At 44.2% G+C, this 21,533-nt stretch overlaps 1 protein-coding gene across 3 annotated transcripts in view; it reads right to left on the bottom strand.

Moving 5' to 3' along the window:
• Positions 1-640: 640 nt before the first annotated feature.
• The window catches only part of LOC147024736 (glycine receptor subunit alpha-2-like), a 112,523-nt gene continuing 91,630 nt past the window's right edge, over positions 641-21,533 (bottom strand). For all 3 annotated transcript variants that reach the window (XM_085884946.1, XM_085884944.1, XM_085884945.1), the window contains 3 exons: positions 15,668-15,803; positions 6,747-6,890; positions 641-6,381 (listed from right to left, as the gene is read on the bottom strand). In XM_085884946.1, coding sequence (XP_085741072.1) covers positions 6,211-6,381; positions 6,747-6,890; positions 15,668-15,803 — 451 coding nt within the window. In that variant the 3' untranslated portion in view covers positions 641-6,210. The remainder of the gene's footprint in view (positions 6,382-6,746; positions 6,891-15,667; positions 15,804-21,533) is intronic.

Here is a 21,533-nt window from a genome sequence, read left to right on the forward strand (position 1 = left end):
GTGCACACATTTGCAGCTAGTGACAATCTGCGTTTTTTGAGAAGACAAAAATTTACTTTTGCTGTGCCTACCACTCCAAACGTAAGGCATAATTCATTAGTGGTGTGAAGGTCACAAAAACCAGTCAGATTTTGTTCATGTTGACATCAAAGACATCAATTGATAAAGAAAGATAAATTTGCTTGGAGCCCAAAGTATTCTGAGATGTGAGCGTCAGTTTTTTGCAACCACATGGAGGAATCAATCGTCCAACAACGACAGAACTTTTAACCATGTGTCGGAGGCCAAAGGATTTGAGAATCATTTCTCAATCAGAATGTTGTGCTGATTCCGAAAACCCATTTCTTAATTGCCGCGTCTACTGAATTTTTGGTGAAAAATGCAATTTTGACCTTTAAAAAAAAAACTTTTTCAAACAAAAATTTCAGAAAGCATTTTTGATTCAGAGATTTCTCAAAAGTACCACTACACATGCATGTGAGGTATTATAATCAAGATACTTACATGGTGTACACCCTCAGATATTAAAAATACATAGATTAGAACATTACATTTATTGGAGATTATTTGGTCGAAAATGGAGAAAGAAAAAAAAAAACATACCTAGGATTTGGACAATGCATCCATCCATCCATTGGGACCAGACTCTGTGCAGAGCGTTGGTGCTGCCAAAGCAGTCTCCTTGGCTCTTGGGTCCAATACTGGATGGGTCACCACTCCGAAACAGGATACCAGCATGCTGGCACTCATTTTGCCGACCTTGGAAGGATGACAGGCAGAGTCAACCCCACCTGGTATTAATTCAACAGCCGAAGGGGATTTGAACTCAGGATCCTCAGATCCCAAGCCGATCACCCGAACCGTTAAGGCCTAAGTCACATTTGCTCTACGGCAAGGATACAGCGGCCGTACGCCCTCTGAATTGACAGAAACGTGCGGCGGCCGCAGAGTTTCTGCGGTGGCCTCAGGGTGGCCCTACGCCATTTGGCTATCTTTTACAGGCCGTAGGGGTCGCCGTGGAATTATAACGCGGAGTTATAACTTTTTTCATTTCTATGTTCGCCGTAGCAATTCGACAAGCCGAAAAAAAATGGTAAAAAAAAAAAAATACAAAAAATTAACCCACTCGTTACCGTCTGTCTGTAAGGCATTACGTTTGCCTTAGGGCCCCCCTGCGGTCCCCCTTGCGTCTGCCTTGAAAATTATATGGCCGCCACAGGAACGCCCTAAGGTCACCGTGCGACATCAAGTCAAAGACCGTACGGCAACCCCACGTTTTCGGTCTCCACAATTTCTAAATACGCCGTGCAGCTCCCCGAAAAATAAAAACATATGTGACTGCTACATTGTGTGACCGTGGAAATACTGCGGCCGCCGTATAATTGCGAGTGGCCATAGATTTTGGAGACCCCACGGCCGCCGTGGCAAATATGACTTAGGCCTAAGCCAACACCAGGCATGATTTGGACAATGGTTGCCATAAATGATTTAACAGGTATCTTATCATCATTACCTGTCTTTCATCGATGTATAAAGTTGACCAAGACCTGCATATGTCCATTTAAGTCGATATTTGTAATGGAAACATGACTAGTACAGAAAAATGGTCACAATACAATGTTAGTTCAATCCCCAATTTTAGCAAAGCTGTGCATGTTTTCATGCGTCAATACTAGAGTTACTGATAGGAAGCTACAAGTACATCATTTATTTTGGTTGAACAGCTGAACTTCTTCATGTGCACTGTGACTTATGTAGTACATAATTGTGGCATTGCACAGCTTAATTAGCCATCCTTTTTTGTTGTTGTCGATGACAACAATGGCTTTTCCAACCCGTCCTTGCATTCTCCACACAGACCGAGTCATTGAGGATGAGATCAAGAAATCATGGGAGAAGATGATAGCTGCGAAAGAAGCTCATATGTCCATGCTCAGGGTAAGCATGCTGGGGCCTACACACAGACGACAGCAAAAAGATAGGATATCGCAACTCCTGTTGTAAAACTCTCACTGCAATTGCAAAACCCAGACAGAATCCAGATGACATCAACCCAGGAACAACAGAGCAACTCTGAGGCACAGTATTGAGATCTCAAGTGGATCATCCGGAAAGGACACCAGCTGGGGTATTTCAGAGTACCTTTGTTTTTTGCAATCTGGAGTGCAAAACAGTCAATCGAAAGGTTGAGTTCCGAAGTAATTGTGAAATAAAAAAAATGTTGAGCAGGCAGTGAAGGAGGCAGCTGTCATACTTCAAGATCAGACTCGCACAAATCAGACATGTCAATTTCATTGCAAATGATGTAAAGTTCTACCATTGTTGTCACAAAGCATGCTTAAACACAGCACAAAGGGCATGCCATTCAACATTTGGAAAGCCAGAATATGGAGAGTCCAGGGACACTCACACAAAGGCATTTAAAATTCTCACAAGTTATGTAAAAGAAAATGTCATCACAAATAGCTAGGCTGATTTCATGACTGCTACAAGTCGATTCTAAATCACTTGGCAGTTGATAGCTCAACATGTAGTGTCCATTCTTTACCTGATAAGATATTGGACCATTTTGTAACCGATGGAGCAATTTCAAAATCTTGTAAAAAGCAAGGGAACATTCCGTATATTAGTCAAATGGACAAGGACGTGAAAAGCTGTTGATTTCTGCTCAACATTACGCCAGTTCCTTTGCCTCCATCATGACAGAGGCTGTGCTCCACATTAGAGGCAAAATACAAGAACTGCGAGCTCCATGCAAAGATATACCTGGTCAGTTGAAGGCTGAAGCCCTGGCAGAGGGACGGGCAGAACCATCTGGTGTATTACACAGTTCCTTCGGGTTCTATATACGTACTGGTTCTGAGAAAGTCAGGACAAAAATATGTATTGAGTGCTATTTAATCTCTGCTGCCCAGGATGCTATATTTGCAACGCCTCAAGGCAACGTGAAGCCAGCAAAACATCTATGCTTCAGACTCAGACTCAACAGCATGGGCAGCAGCAGAAAAATAAACATTGAAGTAATGAACCATTTTGGACATTCCATCTGTTACAACGTAGCTCAAGCGATGATTTGCATATGCGCGCCATTTTCCGTTCAAACTGCGTGCCAAAATCCAACTGCCACCTCACCTCAGACCTTCATTATGCTCACCATAATGTTACAACGCTCACTGTAACCAGTCCACACGTCTTCTAAAAATCCCCACAGCAACCTATGTCCATGCTTTCACCACAAACTCCACGGCTACGATCATCTCCTCTAACCTCTTCTCCGCAACACCACATCCACAACCACTTCTCCCAATCTCTTCACCACAAATGCCACAGCGCTTCTCTCACCTTCCGAGAACTGCCGCAACTGCCATCAACCCCTTGGACGCTTACCACAGTCTCGAAGGTTACCGAAGGAACGAGGATAATGAGAACCGGGTGTTTTGACGTGTAGCTCGAAGCGCAAGCATGCGCTGGGGTTCATTCGAAGACGTGCGGATAGCATTGGGGTTTCTCCAAATAACCACGCTTGAATGGAGTCCAGCACACGCTCAGGGCCGGAGAGCGTTCTTGAAAACTCTAACCCCATGGTAACTATGGAGCTCTGATGCATAACACAACGAAAGAGCGAATTAAGCCATTTTCGATTCTGAAGCCTGGTGGGGTGTGGCTACGGCACGGGGTGATTGCTGTGCACCTATGGGGGAGCTCAGAAACGCCGACAGCATCATTTGATCCAATTCTTAGCTCCTCCTTTGCTCATGGCCCATAAAAATAGCAATTCGGCTGTCTCTCTTCCTTTGTCCTGACTCCAGGAGGTGATCACCCAAGAACCCTCCAGCGTCCGAGCAAAATCTCACCACAAGTCAGCGCGACTGAGAGGAGAGGGTAGAGCAGTCAAGCGAGGACAACGGGGTGGAGCAAGCGATTGCCAGAATGGGCCGGGAGCACCCCCAGGTCATCGACGCTCAGTTTTTGGCTGCATCCAGCAGCCAACATTCACATTTACAGACCCTAACACAATGTTATTAAAGTCTTTCTCTCACACATCTTCTCTCCCATCTATGTCTCGTCCACTGAGGATGCACAAGAGCAATTGGCGAGGGCAAACACCGAACAACTTCTTTTCAGAGAGATCTTAACTGACTCGCACCTCTCACTCCCACACCATAGACACCTTCAGTTTTCCTCCCTCTTCCCTCTTCCTAAGCAATTGGGTTGTGCCGGTCCACCGACCACGTCAGGTGCCATGAAGTCACTACTCCTCAACTGCCTCTCCTCTTTCTGGGCTATCTCTAATTTTCCGTGTGTGTGTGTGTGTGTGTGTGTGTGTGTGTGTGTGTGTGTGTTGGCACCTGTCAAGTATAGTGTAAGTTAAGCCTGTATAAGTTTATTGGGGTAACTCTGCACTGTGTCTTCTTGTGTAAATATTTGCATTTCTTTTGTCACACCCACAAATTCCTTTTTTTCCCCTGCTGTACATCTTTGCGAATAAACCCATTGCTGTGCGACATAATTTTCCTGGCTTTGTTATAATAAATTTGCTTTGTTATAAATGTACCCAGCTCATTTTTGTCTCTTCCTCCATTGGTCCAGCATTGTCCACACATTAGCCTAGCCACGAAGTTATATCCTAAAAATCTGCTCATGAACCGGTGCGTACTTGGCAGCTCCGCTCGGCTGCACCTGATATGGCAAGTAGCGCAAGTACGCATCGAGGGCGCGATTCCCTGATAAGGCGACCATGTGTTCCCAGTTAAACGGTAGTCAGACAGAGGACACTGGGTCACATGGTTAAATTATTGGCATTCGCGGTTGATTAGCGACCCACAGCGACACAAACTTATTCATGTGTGGCAGCCTACGATTCCCTGTGAGTCCGGGGAGAAACCAGGGACAGCCCCTCCTTTGTAGTACCCCCGCGACCCCAGGCCACAACAATATATTAACAACCAAAGTTTTCCGGATCTTTTTGGAACACTCTGTAAAACTCAGCGGTACAGCTGCAAAAATGATGCAGCCAAACAGCCACGGGCTGCATACAAATAAATAATAAAACTTATATTTATTGCATAAAAGTTTGTGTGGCCCAAGTGTTTGATGTCACTGACTCACAAGCTAGTGGTTGTGGTTTGATACCAGATAAAGCAAAGTTTTAAATTTATTTTTGCTCGAGTGCGAAAAAGCGTTCTACAGGGACACGCACAGCTCTTAATATATGGATGACAGTTTCATGATGTAATTTATTTAAACATGCTAATGTTCTAATCCACATTTATTTTTGATGTCTGTGAGTGTTCACCAGGTAATTGCCTTTATCTAATACCTCACATGCACGTATAGCGGTGGCCTACTTTGAGAAATGTCCGAATGAAACATGTTTTTTGAAATTTTTGTTGTGAAGAAAAAGCACACAATTGCAATTTTCACCAAAAAGTCAACAGCTGTGGCAATTAAGAAATGGGTTTTCGGAATCAGCACAAAATTCTGATTGAGAAATGATTCTTAAACCCTTTGGCCTCCGAGACATGATTAAAAGTGTCATAGCTCTTGGACTACAACATCGTGAAGACATGTCGCCGTGTGATGAAATGAAAAGGCAAGATAGAATAGAATGTGGGGAAAAAACAGAAATGAATGTTCTTTGAATATGTAACATCTTTTAAGCAGTTGTACATCACTTGAAACATAAAATTTCCAAACAATCACAATTGATGTGGCTCCATTTGCTTCCCTCCACCCCCAACGCCCTTTACCGCATGGAGATATTTTACATTTGTGATCCGCAGTTTCCCTGAAGAAAACAACTTTGTTGTTGGAACGTTGCAGCTTAAGCCTTTGTCTTAATGAGAAATGCCGTTTGATTGTGGCTGTATTGTCGTTCCAAAACGATGTTGACTTAAAAGCAATGTGTACAGAGAGGTGTTTTAAGCAATAACAGTGATGAGGAGCTGTACGAAGATGATTTCCCCAGAGTTTCCCCCATCTTACAAAGACGGTTTCTTTCACATGGTAAGTATGCAGAAATAGCAACAAATATTTCATTCTTATTCATATTTAAAATCAAAGGTTTATCTTGTATGGTCTGAATTATTCAGAGGGACATGGCTCACAATTAAATAAATCATGTTCAGCTTTCCAGGAAATTTCAACCCAAGGAAATTGGAAAAGAGTGAAGTGGGCAGAGATGGGGGTGAACAATAGGGTGCTTACAGTTTACTGACGAAGAGCAATAAATGTAAACCAATAAAACAGATTGAAAAACATAAAGACAATTGGGAACGCAATGCGTGAAATTGTATCCACACGTTGAGCATGGCGCAAACATCTATGGTGCACGGCATCCTTTTTGATTGCTTGAGATTCTGGGTCAATTGTCAAATGAGGCTGAAAGGTCAAGAGGTACATGAGGGAGTAGGTGGAGAGAGCAGGAAATTAGTTGGATCTTTCCAGTTGCGTCAACTCCAGAAACAACAACGAACAGATGAAAGATCTCTCCAAATAATTCACCCCAATAACCCCTTCGGGCCACGTGTAAGAAAGCATTTATAAATTTCAGTTTTGAATAAATGTTTGGAAATAGGAAAGAAGATACGCAAGAGATTGGAGACAAGATTGTGGGCAATGATCGGTCACTCCCATTTTACGTCATCCTTTTCCACAAGTTATCTGACGAACGCCACTGATGGAGAGTTATGCAAGCAGTGAAAAACATCAGATTGGCAAAGAGAGAACAAATGAATGAAAGCTACCTTTCTGCGTGATCGTCCACATCCTGCAAAGATGTCATGGCACTGGCGAGCAAGGACATTCACAATGGCGTATTCCAGAAGTGCAGCAAACACAAATATCAGGCATGTAGAAATCCAGATGTCTATTGCCTTCACATACGAAACCTGTGCATCATCATTTTCATTATTATTGTATCAAACATTCACATGCAGAGACCAACAACAGGTCTTCGCGATAAGAATGCAAGTCCATAAAAGGTGCATGAAACCACGATCCAAATTAATACTTTAAGAGTGAGGAAGGAAAGCTGACTGAGTTGAATTAGTGAAAGCTCAATGTAAAAAAAGCTGGTTAAAGTGAAGCTTGTGATTTGATTGTATGTGTGTGCAACTGTGCAGATACGCATCATCAAAGCGGTGCACCACCATCTTATGTCATCCCCTACCTCTACCCTTGATCTTTTCCACCCCAACTCCCCTCCTGTTAACCCCAACTAAGCCAATGCTTCTAAAGTTACTGCATTTCCTCCCTTCCTCATTTTTTCTCTTCATTCATACTTTGCTTGTCGTGTGCAACTGTGGCCCCACAGGCACATAAATCAATACATTGGCCTTTTACCTTCTGTCACCTCCCCCTTCCATGAGCCTAAATATTGTACACAAAAAAGTGTACTACTCTATGGCTGAATCAGTAAAAAGAGGCAATCTTCTGTTATTTATTCATTCGTATGCAGCCTGTGACTGCTTGGCAACATCATGGTTCTGGAGGCACAGCTGTGCTGCTGATGTAGCCCTTGTTACCAGTAAGCTGGTACTCATTTTGCTGACCTCAGAAGGATGACAGGCTGAATCAACCCACCTGGTGTTAATTCAACAGTTAAAAACAAGGGCTTCAACTTAAGACCCTAAGATCTTAACTGTTAAGCCAACACCAGGCTTTTCTGTTATTGATGCAACACTTATGAAGGAATATGGAAGTTAGACAAATGTAATACAGTATGCGGAAATGAAAATGGGAAGAATTGGGAGCATAACATTGCGTTTGGATGGGAGTGTGCTGGGCAGAAAACAGGCCAACCAAATATTCGTCTTCTGTGTCTGCACCTGTCCGTTGATCCAGGTCATTGATCCGATTTATGACACCGTTAAACTGAAGTTCTTTATCGTGCCAGGACACCCCACGGCAACCGTTTAGATGAGGAATACTCCATATAAAGTGACTGGACTACGCAACATTTCAATTCTATACAAGGCTCTTGGTCTCGGTTAATGGAGGTGCCAAATGATGAAGGGCAGCGGGTTTATAAACTACCAAAAGGTGTGGGAGGAGGGAGGGGTGGAAGTATGGATGAACACAAGGAGGAAAGGAGGGGTAATGCAAACACCAGTAACAATGGCCTGCAGATCAAAGAACAGAATGGGAAAGAATCAGTGTGTGTAGAAAAGACTGTGGATGAACATGAGTAAGTGCATGAAGTAGTGATGGGCAGTACATCTGAAAGACTGAAGTGAAGATGAGACAACAGATACCTGGAGAAAAAGAGAATGAATGAATACAGATGGGAAACCACAATGGCACTCAGTAGATCAGATACCTCCGCCAGGCTGAACAATTTATGTTTTGTATCCCACTGAGAGGCTGGATCTGCATCCAGACCTCAACCAAAATTTAATCGCCTTGTTCTTGTCTCCTACCCGACAAATCCACCAAGTTTTGTCATAATCCATCCACAACGTTTTGAAATATCGTGCTATATTTCATTTTGGCCCCATCTCTCAATGGTGAAGAATCACTTTAAAAAACAAAAAGTCATTCTCATATGCAGATCGGGATTCGGATCTTCACCAAAACCGAATCAATTTGTCCTTGTCACACACACACCCAACCTGTCCGACAAAGTTCGTCTCAATCCATCCATAACTTTTTGAGCTATTGTGGTATTTTTAGTTTTTGGCCCTATCTCTCAATTGTGAAGAATCACTTAAAAAAAATTGTAGGATCCAAATCCGGATCTTCACCAAAATTGAAACAATTTGTCCGAATCACACACCCAACTTTTCCACAAAATTTCCTCCAAATCCACCTCTAACCTTTTCAGATACCCTGCGCACAGACAGGCACATACAGTGATTAAAACATAACCTCCGTCGACCTTCGGTGGCGGACGTAACCATTCTCGAACAGGTGAGAGATTTTTGAAAAATGTGTGGGACCTGGGGTGATTAGGGGAGGGTAGAGGTAAGGGAGGGCAGCAAGAGCAATGCCAGATGTAAGCTTGTGTAAAATAGCCCACTAACCTGCCACAAGTGGGAGAGTGACCCTCCCTGGGTATCCCTCTCCCATGTTGAGATTACAGTCATGTAGAAGGTCTCGTTTGCAAACTACCTCAAGAGAAGCAAGGTTAGGAGAAGGAGTGTCTGTACCGAGCAGGGAACCATATTCCATGGAGCTGAGTATGAAAGCATTGTACACCAAAATGAGCTTGTTTGGCTCAGGAACGTTTAGCTCGACGAAGAATACCCACATGGCATCTAGCATTTGATACCAATTTCCAAATCTGATTTCCCCAGAAAGATTATGGCAGATAGTGAGTGAGGCCAAGGAGTTCCAGGGACTGCACCTCTTCCAGTTGCAGTCCAGAGAATTGGATTGGATAGTTCAATTGCAGATCCTTGTGGAGAGAAGGTATGAGAGCATGTGACTTGTCAGCATTGTGCAGCATGTTCCGAGTCACTGACAAGAGGCTTATCTTGTCCACATCTGATGAATTCAGCAGCAGCTGGCCTTCCACAAGAATGATGCACTGTATTGCACAGGGTGGAGTCATCAGCAAAATGATAAAGTTGGTTTTCAAAATAGTCAGATAGATCAAGGATAACCAGTCGGTCCTAAGACATTGCTTTGTAGAACCTCAGCCTGAAAGGACACCATCAAGTTTTTTTTCATGGAGGAAATCAGACAACCACTTGAGTAGGGATCCTAAATACCAATGGAGGACAACTTCAAAATCAAGGATGGATGCCAGACAGTGTCAAAAGCTTGAGAGATATCGAGAGAGAAGATCTTAATCTCTTGCTTGTGGTTCAGGACATCCATTCCTTGCTGTGTCAGAAAGAATAAAGTATCAAAGGTGGAATAGCCACATCAGAAGCCAAACAGGTTGTCAGAGATAAGTAAGTGAGAGAAGAATGCCCGAGGTCAGCCGCAGTGACGGGCTTTAATTATGTGAGAGCTGATCGGTCTTTGGTTGAGGGGATCAGTTTTGGAATGTTTGTTTGAGATAGGAGTGTTTGCTGCTTTCCAAAATGGAGGAAGTTGTTCATCCAAGAAAGGACCGATGAAAGAGAGGAGAGGGTATGATAGAACAGACACAGTTCCTGAAGATTAGAGCATTAATTTTATCAAGACCAGTTGTGGAAGAGGTATTGAGTGAGGTAGAAAACTTCTGTACGATGGTAGGGGTGGGGAAGGGAGAAGGGGGAATCTACATGCTGTAGAGAACATTCTGTAATGGGAGAGGAGATGGGTAGAGGAAAGGATGGATTAAGAATTTGGGACCTTGACCCTTTGAGTGAAGAAAGAGTTAATGAACTGCTCTTTCCTGAGCAGATTCCAGTACGATTCCCTCCTTTAGGAGGAAAGGACAAGAAGAGGAATGTTTACCAGAGATAGATCTCACCAGGTTTTGGATGACGGTGAGAGAATGGAGAATTTGGATTGCAGGTAAGCAGTGATGTTGGAACCTGGCTTTTCATAGGATAGATACACATGGTGCTGAGCTGTGCAGAGATACTGCAAGTTACCATGAAACAACTATGTCAGCTTCAACAGATTAAAGCCAAAGATGGTGTCTTCAAGACATCCTGCAAAACCCACTCCGTGGGAGTACCTTCTGTGCAGCTTCCCTCCGCAGGGCAGCTCACCAGATGATGGGATTGGGGCAAAGCTTTCGGGGCCCCCAATCTTCTATGACATGAGGAAAACCATCGGGTAACCTTCCCAGGTCAGATTGCGGTAGTGTGTGTCGGGGTGGTGCTGATGTGTTGTCCAAATGTCCCTTTACAGCGGCAACAGCTTGGCTAATTCTCCAGCATGCACCGTGTAAAACCAATAAAAGAAACACAAAACGAACTGTTACATTGAACACATGGGTTTATTTATAATGGGCAGGGGGTACGCAAGAAGCAGAGTTATCCGAATAATAAGAGGCATGTATGTACAGCAAGGCAATTATCAATTTATGACTTACTAGACTGGCACCACAAACACACACACACACACACACACACACACACACACACACACGCAAAAGAAACGGTGGCTACAGCCTTTATTGAGGCCTCCACTTCGGATGGAAAGGTGAGCTGAAGACGAGAGCCTGCTTCGGACCTGTCCACCTCGTATGGTCTTCGCGCTGATTCGAACCGGGCACCAGCTAGAGGCGAGCCGAATCCAGACACCGTGAGCCGCGATCAGCCTCCTCAGCTCCGCTCGGCGCTCGTCCTGGCAACCAAAACTCTCCTCTGTATCGTTCAGAGGGACGGCACGCACCCCTTTGCGGTTCTGTTGGCGGCAGTATCTCTCAACCTCGAGCTCTTGGTGTTGTCGACAGGGATTCGGCGCGCAACCCTTGCGGCTCTAGTGGGGGATGGTGTCTCTCAAGCTCTCCTGGAGGTCCGAATCACGCGCACCCTTATTCACCCTGTCTCCGGGGGGGGGGGGGGATGCCTCCGCCCTGCCCACTCTCCCTTACTGGATAGTTTTGGCGTGCAGAATTGCTCGTCGCCCTGTCATTGGCCAAAACGAGCGGCAAGTCCGTCAATTGGCCCGAGGCATGGTGACGTCATGCTCCTCCTTGAATCTGATCCCTGTCATGGGATCTGATTGGCTGGGCGGCGGTCACCCCACCCGTAGCATGCTGATTGGTCGAGGGCCACCGCGAGGCTCCTCCTTGAACTCCGCCCACCAAACAGGTGGAGGAACATTATTGTGCGTGGGCTCCGCCCACCAAGCAGGCAGAGGAATATAATTCTGCGTGGGCTCTGCCCACCAAACAGCCAGAGGAACTGTATTCTGCATGGGCTCCGCCCACGTACGTGCTGACACGCACATAGGCAATGGCATCGGTCAGAGCGAGATGAAGGTGATGCTGGCATTGTCGTAGTTATGAGGGGTGTAAAAATGAAAGAAAACCCTGACTATCAAAGTAACTCACAGTGCAAGTACATTTATTCACCCAGTAAACGAGGGACTGGGACCCTAACTATAAACACATACTTACCGATATAACTATTCTATAGGACCTGTATGTTGAGTGCTCCAGGCTTCCAGATTCGCAACAGTTACACCTACTATTGGTCTGGTTGCTGTGATGGTTACGATGCCCATGGAGATACTGTAGCTGTGTCAAATAAGCTGACTCCAATGATAATTGAGGTAATGCTGGTCAAGTAGCGTATTATGAGACTAAGGATTCATCACTCCTTGGGTGTCATTTCCCTGGTCTCTGTATATGCCGACTGAGGCGAATGATCTCACCATGAAGGACGCATTCTATGCTACGCTTGAGTCTGTGGTTGATCAGTGCCCCAGGCGAGATACACTTCTAGTCTTGGGGGATTTCAATGCATCGACTGGAACTGATAGGGATGGTTATGAGACATGGTTGGTCCCCATGGGTCTGGAACTGTGAACCAGAACAGCAGTAAGTTCCTTGACTTTCCAAGAAGTCATGGACTTATGGTGGCTGGTTCATGATTTCAGCGCCCAGAGGCTCATCACTGGACTTGTAATTCCAACGCTGGTGGTGTGGCAATGGAGATTGACCATGTCCTTGTTGATGGTCACTGGAGGATGATTCAGAACAGTAGGGTCTACCGGAGGACTACTTCCTCAATACCGACCGCAGGCTTGTTGGAGTAACTCTGAAGTTGCACCTTAAATCCAGGAGAGTTGCATCCCAGCCTAGGCTGGATGTTGGCAAGCTCAAGGATGAGAGGGTAGCTGAGGAGTTTGCGAACAGGCTGAGTGGGGATTTGGGTGTCTGGGTGCTTTGGGAGATCCTGAAGAGTTGTGGAGTGTTTTCAAGACCACTGTCCTTGATGTTGCCGGGAGATGTCTTGAAACTCACTATTGGGTGAAGAAGAATTTTGTCTCTCAAGGGACACTGGATACCATTGACCAGAGTCGCAGGGCCAAGCTGAATGGCAGAAATGAGTTGTTCAGGGAGCTGTGGGGAAAACTTCACGAGCACTCAGGGTGGACAAGGAGGCCTATGTGCGAGGAATCTGTGAGGGGGTAGAGCATCACCTGTGGACAGGTGATTCTCATCCTGCTTACAGGGGAATTCGCGCATTGCATTCATCCAACACCGTCCATCGGTGTACAGCAGTTAGAGCTGAGGGTGGTGGGCTCTTGAAAGAGGAGTCCGAAGTGAAGGCCTGCTGTGCTGATTACTTTGAGCGGCTGTACCAGGCTGATCCACCAGCTGTCGAGTTGGATGTAGGTGTCACTATCCCCATTGCTGACTCTCCAATCAGCTGTGATCCACATTTGTTTGTGGAAACACGGGCTGCAGTGAACCATTTGAAATGGGGTAAAGCTCCTTGGATCTGTGACACCCATGCTGAACTTCTCAAGGCTGGTGTAAATGCTGAACTCATGTTCTTGCGTGCAGTTCTTTGCTCTGCCTGGAACACAGGCATCATTCCAACTGACTAGAAGAGGGACGTTGTTGTCCCTCTCTGGAAATGGAAGGGTGATCGCCAAGACTGCAACAACTACCGAGGGGTGATGCTACTCTCAGTACCGGGCAAGGTCTTTGCTCGGATAATTCTAGAAAAAGTTCGCCACCATCTGCTTGAGCACCAGCTTTCACAGCAGTCAGACTTTGCACAATGAAGGTCAACGATTATCCGTATCCTTGCTCTTCGGGTCCTCACCAAATGCAGAAGAGAGTTTCGACAGGGGCTGCTTGTAGCCTATATTGATCTCTGTAAAGCATTCGATGCAGTGAACTGAGATATCCTCTGGAGGATTATTTGTCTTCGTGGGGTGCCACCGAAAGTGATAAATCTGATGTCTGAAGTATACTCTGGTACTGAGAGTGCTGTGAGATGTGGTGGTACCATCTCTGACATTTCCAGTTATTACCGGAGTTCGTCAGGGGTGTGTACTGGCTCCCACACTTTTCAGCACTTGTTTGGACTGGATTCTGGGGAGGATGTTGGAGAGATCAAGCTGCAGTGCATCGTTTGGGAATGTCAAAATCTCTGACCTTGATTTCACAGATGATGCAGTCATATTTGCAGAGACTCTAGATATCCTTTTGGGGGCCCTCGAGGTGCTGAATGAGGAGTTGGAGCCACTGGGATTACGGGTTTCCTGGGTCAAAACTAAGTTCCAGGCTTTCAGTGACAACTTGGATGCTGCTGTCTTGTATGTACCTGCTTGTGGCGAGGATGTTGAGGTCATGGAGAGATTCGCTTGCCTTGGCAGTGATATTAATGTCTCTGCTGGCTGTGAGCCAGAGCTCACTCGACGTTTGGGTCTGGTCTATGGAGTAATGGATTCACTTGGTCATGGGGTGTGGTGCTGCCAGTACCTGTGCAGGAGGACGAAAGTTAAAGTCTTCAGGTCCTTAGTGCTTACAGTATTGCTCCACGGATGTGAGACTTGGACTCTGAGCAGGGATCTGAGATGGCGACTTAATTCCTGTTGTTCCAGGTCTCTTCTGAGAATCCTTGGCTACCACTGGTTGAACTTGTGTCCAACAAGCAGTTATTGAGAGAGACTCAAATGTGATTTGTTACCTGCCTAGTTCGTCAGCGTCAGTTGCAGCTGTATGGACATACGACTCTTTTTCCTGACGCTGATCCTGCTCACGAGATTCTCTCAGCGAGGGGGTCTCATGATTGGAGGCGGCCAATGGGCCGACCACGTGCCTCGTGGATGAAGCAGGTTGATCAGCATCTCAAGGAGATGGGCATGGACTAGGCATCTGCATGTGGGATGGCCAGATGGAGACACCTGGAGTACCAGCGGAAAGTGGACGCAGCGACGCGCTGCCCCGGTGCATGCTGCCATACCTGACCTGACCTGTGAGCAACACAGTGAGTATTATTGTTTGGTGAAAGAGCTGTGGCTTGTCTTAGAGAGGCTCCAGCAGTATTTCCATGTTTTGAAGGAGCAGTTCAAACATTTGTTGTTCCTTGAAAGGAAGCCGGATAGCCAAGCAGGAAATGCAGCTCAGGCAGATCATTTCTCCCCTCGACGAACTGGATATCATGTTTCATCATATTTTTTTTTGAGGGTACCCACAAATGTATTACTTTAGTTTTTTTAATTCCATAATTGGCCCAAAGGCCAAAGTGCCAATATATCAAGAGTTGCATTCAAATCTGAAGAAAGCAAGATGATTAAAATGCTTAAGATGTAGAATTCCTTAATACGCTTACCAAGTCATTGAAAGAGATGATTATCCTTAACCTCATGAGTCAAAAACTTGCCAAAAATGTTCTCTTTAATACAAATACCTTTAACAGACAATCACCTTTCTCTTTAACCAATCTTCCGTAAATGCAAATATATGTAACATGCAAATAATTGGTCAGAAATAACTTTAGTGTACTTGCTTCGTGATATTTTCAATCATAGTTTTCCTTTTATATCAGCTCACCTCTTCTCTAACTTATTTTTTCACCCTGGTTTAAAATCACTGATAGCATATTGAGTGGTAGGTATTTATGATCACAATCTGTTTGGTTGGTTTTGCACACAACTAGTTAACAACGGCAAGAGTTAACCATTGTGTACCTCTTGTGGTTTCTCTTGAAAGCTAAGAAGCTAAGAAGCCAAGAAGTGTATCCAATTGTTTAAAACTAAACAACTGTTAAACATATATTTTATTTCACATATTTGTACCATTTATCAGGAAGTGTACCTTTGGTAGTGCCTCTCCTATATTTCCACTCTGTGTGGTCATGGTCAGCACCGTCGTGATTCCTAAAGCAACTCGTGCTGGTGCAGAATCATGGTGAATCCAGAAAGAAACCCAGGATAGGATCACAATCAATATGCTGTGGAATTGGGTGGCAGATGGACAGTCAGACAAAAAGAAACACACACACACACACACACACACACACACACACACACACACACACACACACACACACACACACACACACACACACACACACACACACACACACACACACACATATATATTGCATCATTTTGATTGCGCTGAAATATACAACATGCAAAGTACAATATCCCTATGACAATTTACAGACCGGTGTGTGTGTGTGTGTGTGTATGTGTGTGTGTGTGTGTGTGTGTGTGTGTGTGTGTTTGTTTGGCATGCTACTCTTCCTACAATTCTGGGCTGAATCCATCCAGACTTGCTACATAGGATCAGCATGACCATAATTAATGTATAGGGATGTTTTTATCTTTGCCGGTGGTCTTGTGGGGGCAGAGGGGGGGGTGTGGGTACGTAAATTCTCTATGTTAATGTGTATGGTGTAGCGCCACCTCCAGGTGAGAGAGTGTATTACAAATCTCCATTTACAGTGCAGTGTTGCTGTCTACACGTTTTCCAGTGCTGCGAGGTGCACGTAACCCAGGTTATTTATTTTTTTGCCTACACAGAGCTGTCAATTGCCTATACACCGCCCAAATAAAGGTATGCGTCAGAAGAGCGTGTCGCATGCTTAGAACAAGATCACCCGTCGGGTGGGTACTCTGCTAGTAACAATAAAAGGCTGTAGATTTGTGATCATGGATATAACTACAGACACTGACTAAAAGAAAATAGCTCACAGATGTTGCCTGGGCAAGTACTTAATGAAAGACACAGAACTGCTCAATGGTAAGTGCAGTGCAGTGTCAGCTGCTATCCTGCTACCCACAGTGTTCATCAGCCTGAAGGCTCAGAAGCCTTTATGGCAATGCCAGCTACCCTAATGGGAAAGAAACTAAACCAGATCCATGTTATAGGCTCACCGGATATCATCAGCGTGGAGTAAATTCCCTCCATCCCCAAACAAAAGTTGAGCTATATATATATATATATATATATATATATATATATATATATATATATATATATATATATATATATATATATATATATATATATATATATATATCTCTCTCTCTCTCTCTCTCTCTCTCTCTCTCTCTCTCTCTCTCTCTCTCTCTCTCTCTCTCTCTCTCTCTCTCTCTCTCTCTCTCTCTCTCGACTGATTAGATCCAAATATCATCTCTTAACTGTTACAGAACACTGAACCCATATGCCACACCAGTAGATGTTGAAAATCTCACACGTCCACCCTTGGAGACTTGGAGACTTGGACAAACAATGGGTTTGAGGAGGAATAAGGGGTAGGGGAAGATGCATGGGGTGGACAAGATGGATGCAGCAGCAAACTCTCAGGAAGGAAACAACTTGAAATTTGGAAGGGAGAAGGTGGCCGTGGGCTGGGGGGGGAGGGTTGTGGTTAACAGGGGTATAAAATATCATGTTATTGGGTGGCGGACGATCTGAGATGGTGGTGAGGCAGCTGTCTTGAAAATCTGGAGGGAAGAATGAGATTGAAGAGAATGTGGAAGTTGGTTCCACAGGTGGGGGAAAAAAGAGGAATAAGTGAGTGGAAGTGAGCAGTGATTATGAATTATGTGAGTTTCAGCAGAAGGGGGTTGATGGAGGACTGCACACTCCATGCAGAAACCTGGGGGGGTGTGGGTGGGGGAGGCACACAAAACATGCAAATAGCAAAGGGTGCGAGACCAGAGTGGAGGCGGGAGAAGACAGAGAGACCACCAACCTGTCTGTGATGGAAAAGTCATTGTCCCATTGACTCAGCTTCATTGAAAGAGATTCCAATAATCTTGTGAGCCTTGGCATCATAGTGTCAATATGTGAGGCAGGGGTGCCAGCACAGAGGTTAGAGCAGTAAACCATCAAGCTGTGGATGAAGGCCTTGTCGATGGATAGGTGTACCAAGGAAGGAAATTGTATGACACAGTGTGCCCAGTTGGTGACTGGCTTTGGAGGCCAACTTTGAAATGTGGTTTGCCCAAGAAAGATAATAGTGATAGTGAGACCCAGGAGACCAATTTGTGATTTTGTCGAGGTCTGAAGAGAGGGAAGAGGCTGCAGCCTGCCTGTCTGAATGTTGGGGGATGTCACTGCAGAGGGTGGAGTTGCCAGCCAATAGAAGGATAGGATTTTCCTGATCGTCAGAGAGATTGTTGATGAAGACAAGTCTGAAGACGACGATGGTTCACGAGCGGTATTTGACGATGTAGATTGTTTCAGAAGTCAAGGATGAGACAATGTGATAATGTTTGACCAAGTTATAAAAATGATCAACATGATGTGGTACGAGTGACAGGTTATGAGTTGCAAAATGTCGAAAACCCGGTTTCGTTCAAAACAACTTTAAAAATTTGACCTTTGCATAACCTTTAAAGGTCACAAAACAATGTTGTGCAGATTAAAATGAGGAAACAGGATACGTGCTATAGCTTATTGGAGTTAGTTCGTCGAAGAAGTTCGAAAACCCGGTTCGATTCCCACAACGTTGAAAATATGACCTCTGTGACCTTTAAAGGTCAAAGGTCAAGGATTATGACCTTTGATGCAAAACTTCCTCTGGAACATTCCAGAACAATATAACGTCATATAGGCTATATGGCATTTCACACTCATCGGATTATCCATACTTTGATGAAATCAGCGTAAAAACAAACTTGAAGGGGGTGCCACGGGCAAGGTGTTCGAGATAGAGCAAAATGGTTTCATGGCTTTAGGTGGGGAATGACCTCAAGATTATGCATAAAAAATATTGTCATCCGAGCTCTCAAAGTTTGGGCGGTCGTATGATTTTTATGTCAAAATTCGAAATTTTCTAAGTTCGTGACCTTGGGACGAAAATGAAAAATCGAGCTCCGTGGGGCTATGCAAGTGCCATTGGGCTAACCAAATACCGAAACCCCTGCCAGATTCGACAAACCTCTCGGAGAAGATGGATTTTTATGTCAAAATCCCAATTTTCTAAGTTCGTGACCTTGTGACCTTGACCTTGGGACGAAAATGAAAAATCGAGCTCCATGGGGCTATGGAGGTGCCATTGAGCTAACCAAATACAGAAACCCCTGCCAGATTCGACAAACCCCTCGGCGAAGAATTTTTTTTACGTCAAAATTCGCAATTTTCTAAGTTTGTGACATTGTGACCTTGACCTTGTGACCTTGACCTTGGGACGAAAATGAAAAATCGAGCTCCGTGGGGCTATGCAGGTGCCATTGGGCTAACCAAATACCGAAACCCCTGTCAGATTCGACAAACTCCCGGGGAGAAGATGCAATTTGAAATCGGCTACCCCCTAAATACACATGTTTTTTGGGCGTGGCTCCGCCCATAATGGGTGCACCACGCCCATTTTCAGGAAAACACAACTACATTATGATATAAACCTCCCACCAAAATTTTGTCAGGATCGGATCAAAACCCACGGAGCTATGCGCCGGACATACAGACAGATAGACAGACATACAGACAATAACGAATATAGTGGTCACTTATTTTTTTCCTGAACCAATAATAAGGTTAGAACAAATCTCAAAAAAAAACATTTTTGAAAAAAAAAATTTTTTTTTTGACTCGATCGACTACCCAAGACACACAGCAATAACGAATATAGTGGTCACTTATTTTTTTCGTGAAAATATTTTTCGTGAACCAATTAGGAATTGGACTAGGCCAAGAACACTGCCTTGGTGAACTCCAGTCTTAACAGGGAGAAGAGATGAAAGGATTCCGTAGAAAGCCCACATTGGCTACGAAAGTAGATGAAGTCAGTGACTCAAGAATTAAGTTGGCCTTGAATGCCATCGGCAGAGAGTTTTGACAGCAAGTTGGGATGCCAGACTGTATCAAAAACAAGAGATATGTCCAGAGAGACAGCTCTGATCTCATGTCTGACATTGAGGGCTTCCATCCATTGTTGGGAGAGTAGGAACAGCATGTCAAAGGTAGAGTGACCAGGTCTGAATCAAATTGATGAACTGAGATGAGGCTGTTGGAGAAAAGAAAGGATGTTATGTCAACTGTGAGGATGTATTCTCTGACCTTGCTGATGATTAGAAGTAAGGTAATAGGTCTGTTGTTCAGAGGATCAGTTTTTGCACCTTTTTAAGTAATGCAGTGATGTTGGCTGATTTCCAAGCAGATGGAAGATGTGACCTTGGTGAAAAGATCAGAAAGATGATGTGCAGGTGCAGCAGAACAGGTTTTAGGACATGTGAGCTGACGCCGTCTGGTCCGGTTGCAGAATCAGAATCGAGGGTTGCCATAAACTTCTCCACCTTCTCAGCTGCAAAAGACAGACACCACGAGCAGTTTGGTATGACAGGTTAGGCTGGGTACAGACAGCAAGAGGTTCTTGCCTGAATAGGACCTATTTGAACTTTGCATTCCATCCTTATCAATTGTTATGAATCACCTATCGTCTTTATGTCTAAATATATGTTAATTTAAATTTGCTTTTAATTCAAATTGTAACTTACCAAATAAATGTTGAAAATTTTGAATTGCAAAATATATGTTTAATATAAATTTGCTTTTAATACAAATTGTAACTTACCAAATAAATGTTGATAATGGTGGATTGCAAAAAATCTAGAGCTTACAGAGATAAACTAACTTCAGATTTGAATTCAGCATACTCAAATTAGGTAAGATCAAGTGCTGGTATCAATGCAACAAAAACTTTGTTCCCCAGTGTTATCAAATGCCCTCTGAAAGTCTCGATATACCACATCCACTGCACTTCACCAATCCACACAATCAGAAACTGCTTCAGTCATGATCAAAAATTCCAAGTGATAGTCGAGTAAATAAATAGTCCCAAGTGGGACAGACGTTTGTCTCCTGATGCAGGGCGGTCGTAGTTTGGGTGTATTCTGTGATAAAGTTGATTTCCAGTTTGATTCAATGGAAAACCATGGCCCAGTGGGGGCTGAAAGGCCCGATAACACATTTGTATTCTCACAGTGAAAACTATGTCGGGTGAGGAGATCCTGAATTGATGAAAAAATTTCATTAGTTTTTTTCCAGTGAAAGAACCCTTTAAACCATTTTAGAGTGTAAAGGGTCTAAGGGTCTAAAGTGGTCAGAGGATGTAAGGGGCGAAATGAGTCTAAAGTGTTGAAATGGTCTTAGAAGGACTAAAATGGGACTAAAGGGGTCAAAGGGGTCTAAATTGTCCAGAAAGTGTCTACAGGTCTAAAGGGTCCAAAGGGTCTAAGGGGTCTAAGGGGTCTAAGGTTGTAAATGTCTATATGGGTTTAAAAGGTCATAAGGGGTCTAAAGAGGGCATTCCAATATTAGTTAGGGTCTAAACAGTCGATAGGGTACATTTCAAAAGTAGTTAGGGTCAAATGGGTCTAAAAGGGCGTAAAGAGCGTAAAGGATATAAATGTCTAAAGGCGTCTTAAAAGGTCTAAAAATAATCTTAAAAGTCCCAAGGTTTTAAAGGGTATAAAAGTCTAATGGGTAATAGGGAGTTTAAAGGTCTATGGTGTCTAAAGGTCTAAATGATAAGTCTCAATAGTAGTTAGGTCTTAAATGGTCTAAAGGTGACTAAAGTGGTCTAAGATATCTAAAGGGGGTCTAAAGTTGTATGGGAGGTCTAAAAAGTAGTTAGAGTCTAAAAGGGCCAAAAAGGGTCTAAAGGGGTCAAAAGAGTCTATACAGTTCAAAGGTCAAAAATGTATTCAGGTCTAAGGGGTCTATG

The sequence above is a fragment of the Eptatretus burgeri genome, chromosome 6 (assembly GCF_056783735.1).
Source record: "Eptatretus burgeri isolate ZD-2024b chromosome 6, Ebu_testis_v1, whole genome shotgun sequence".
NCBI lineage: Eukaryota > Metazoa > Chordata > Myxini > Myxiniformes > Myxinidae > Eptatretus > Eptatretus burgeri.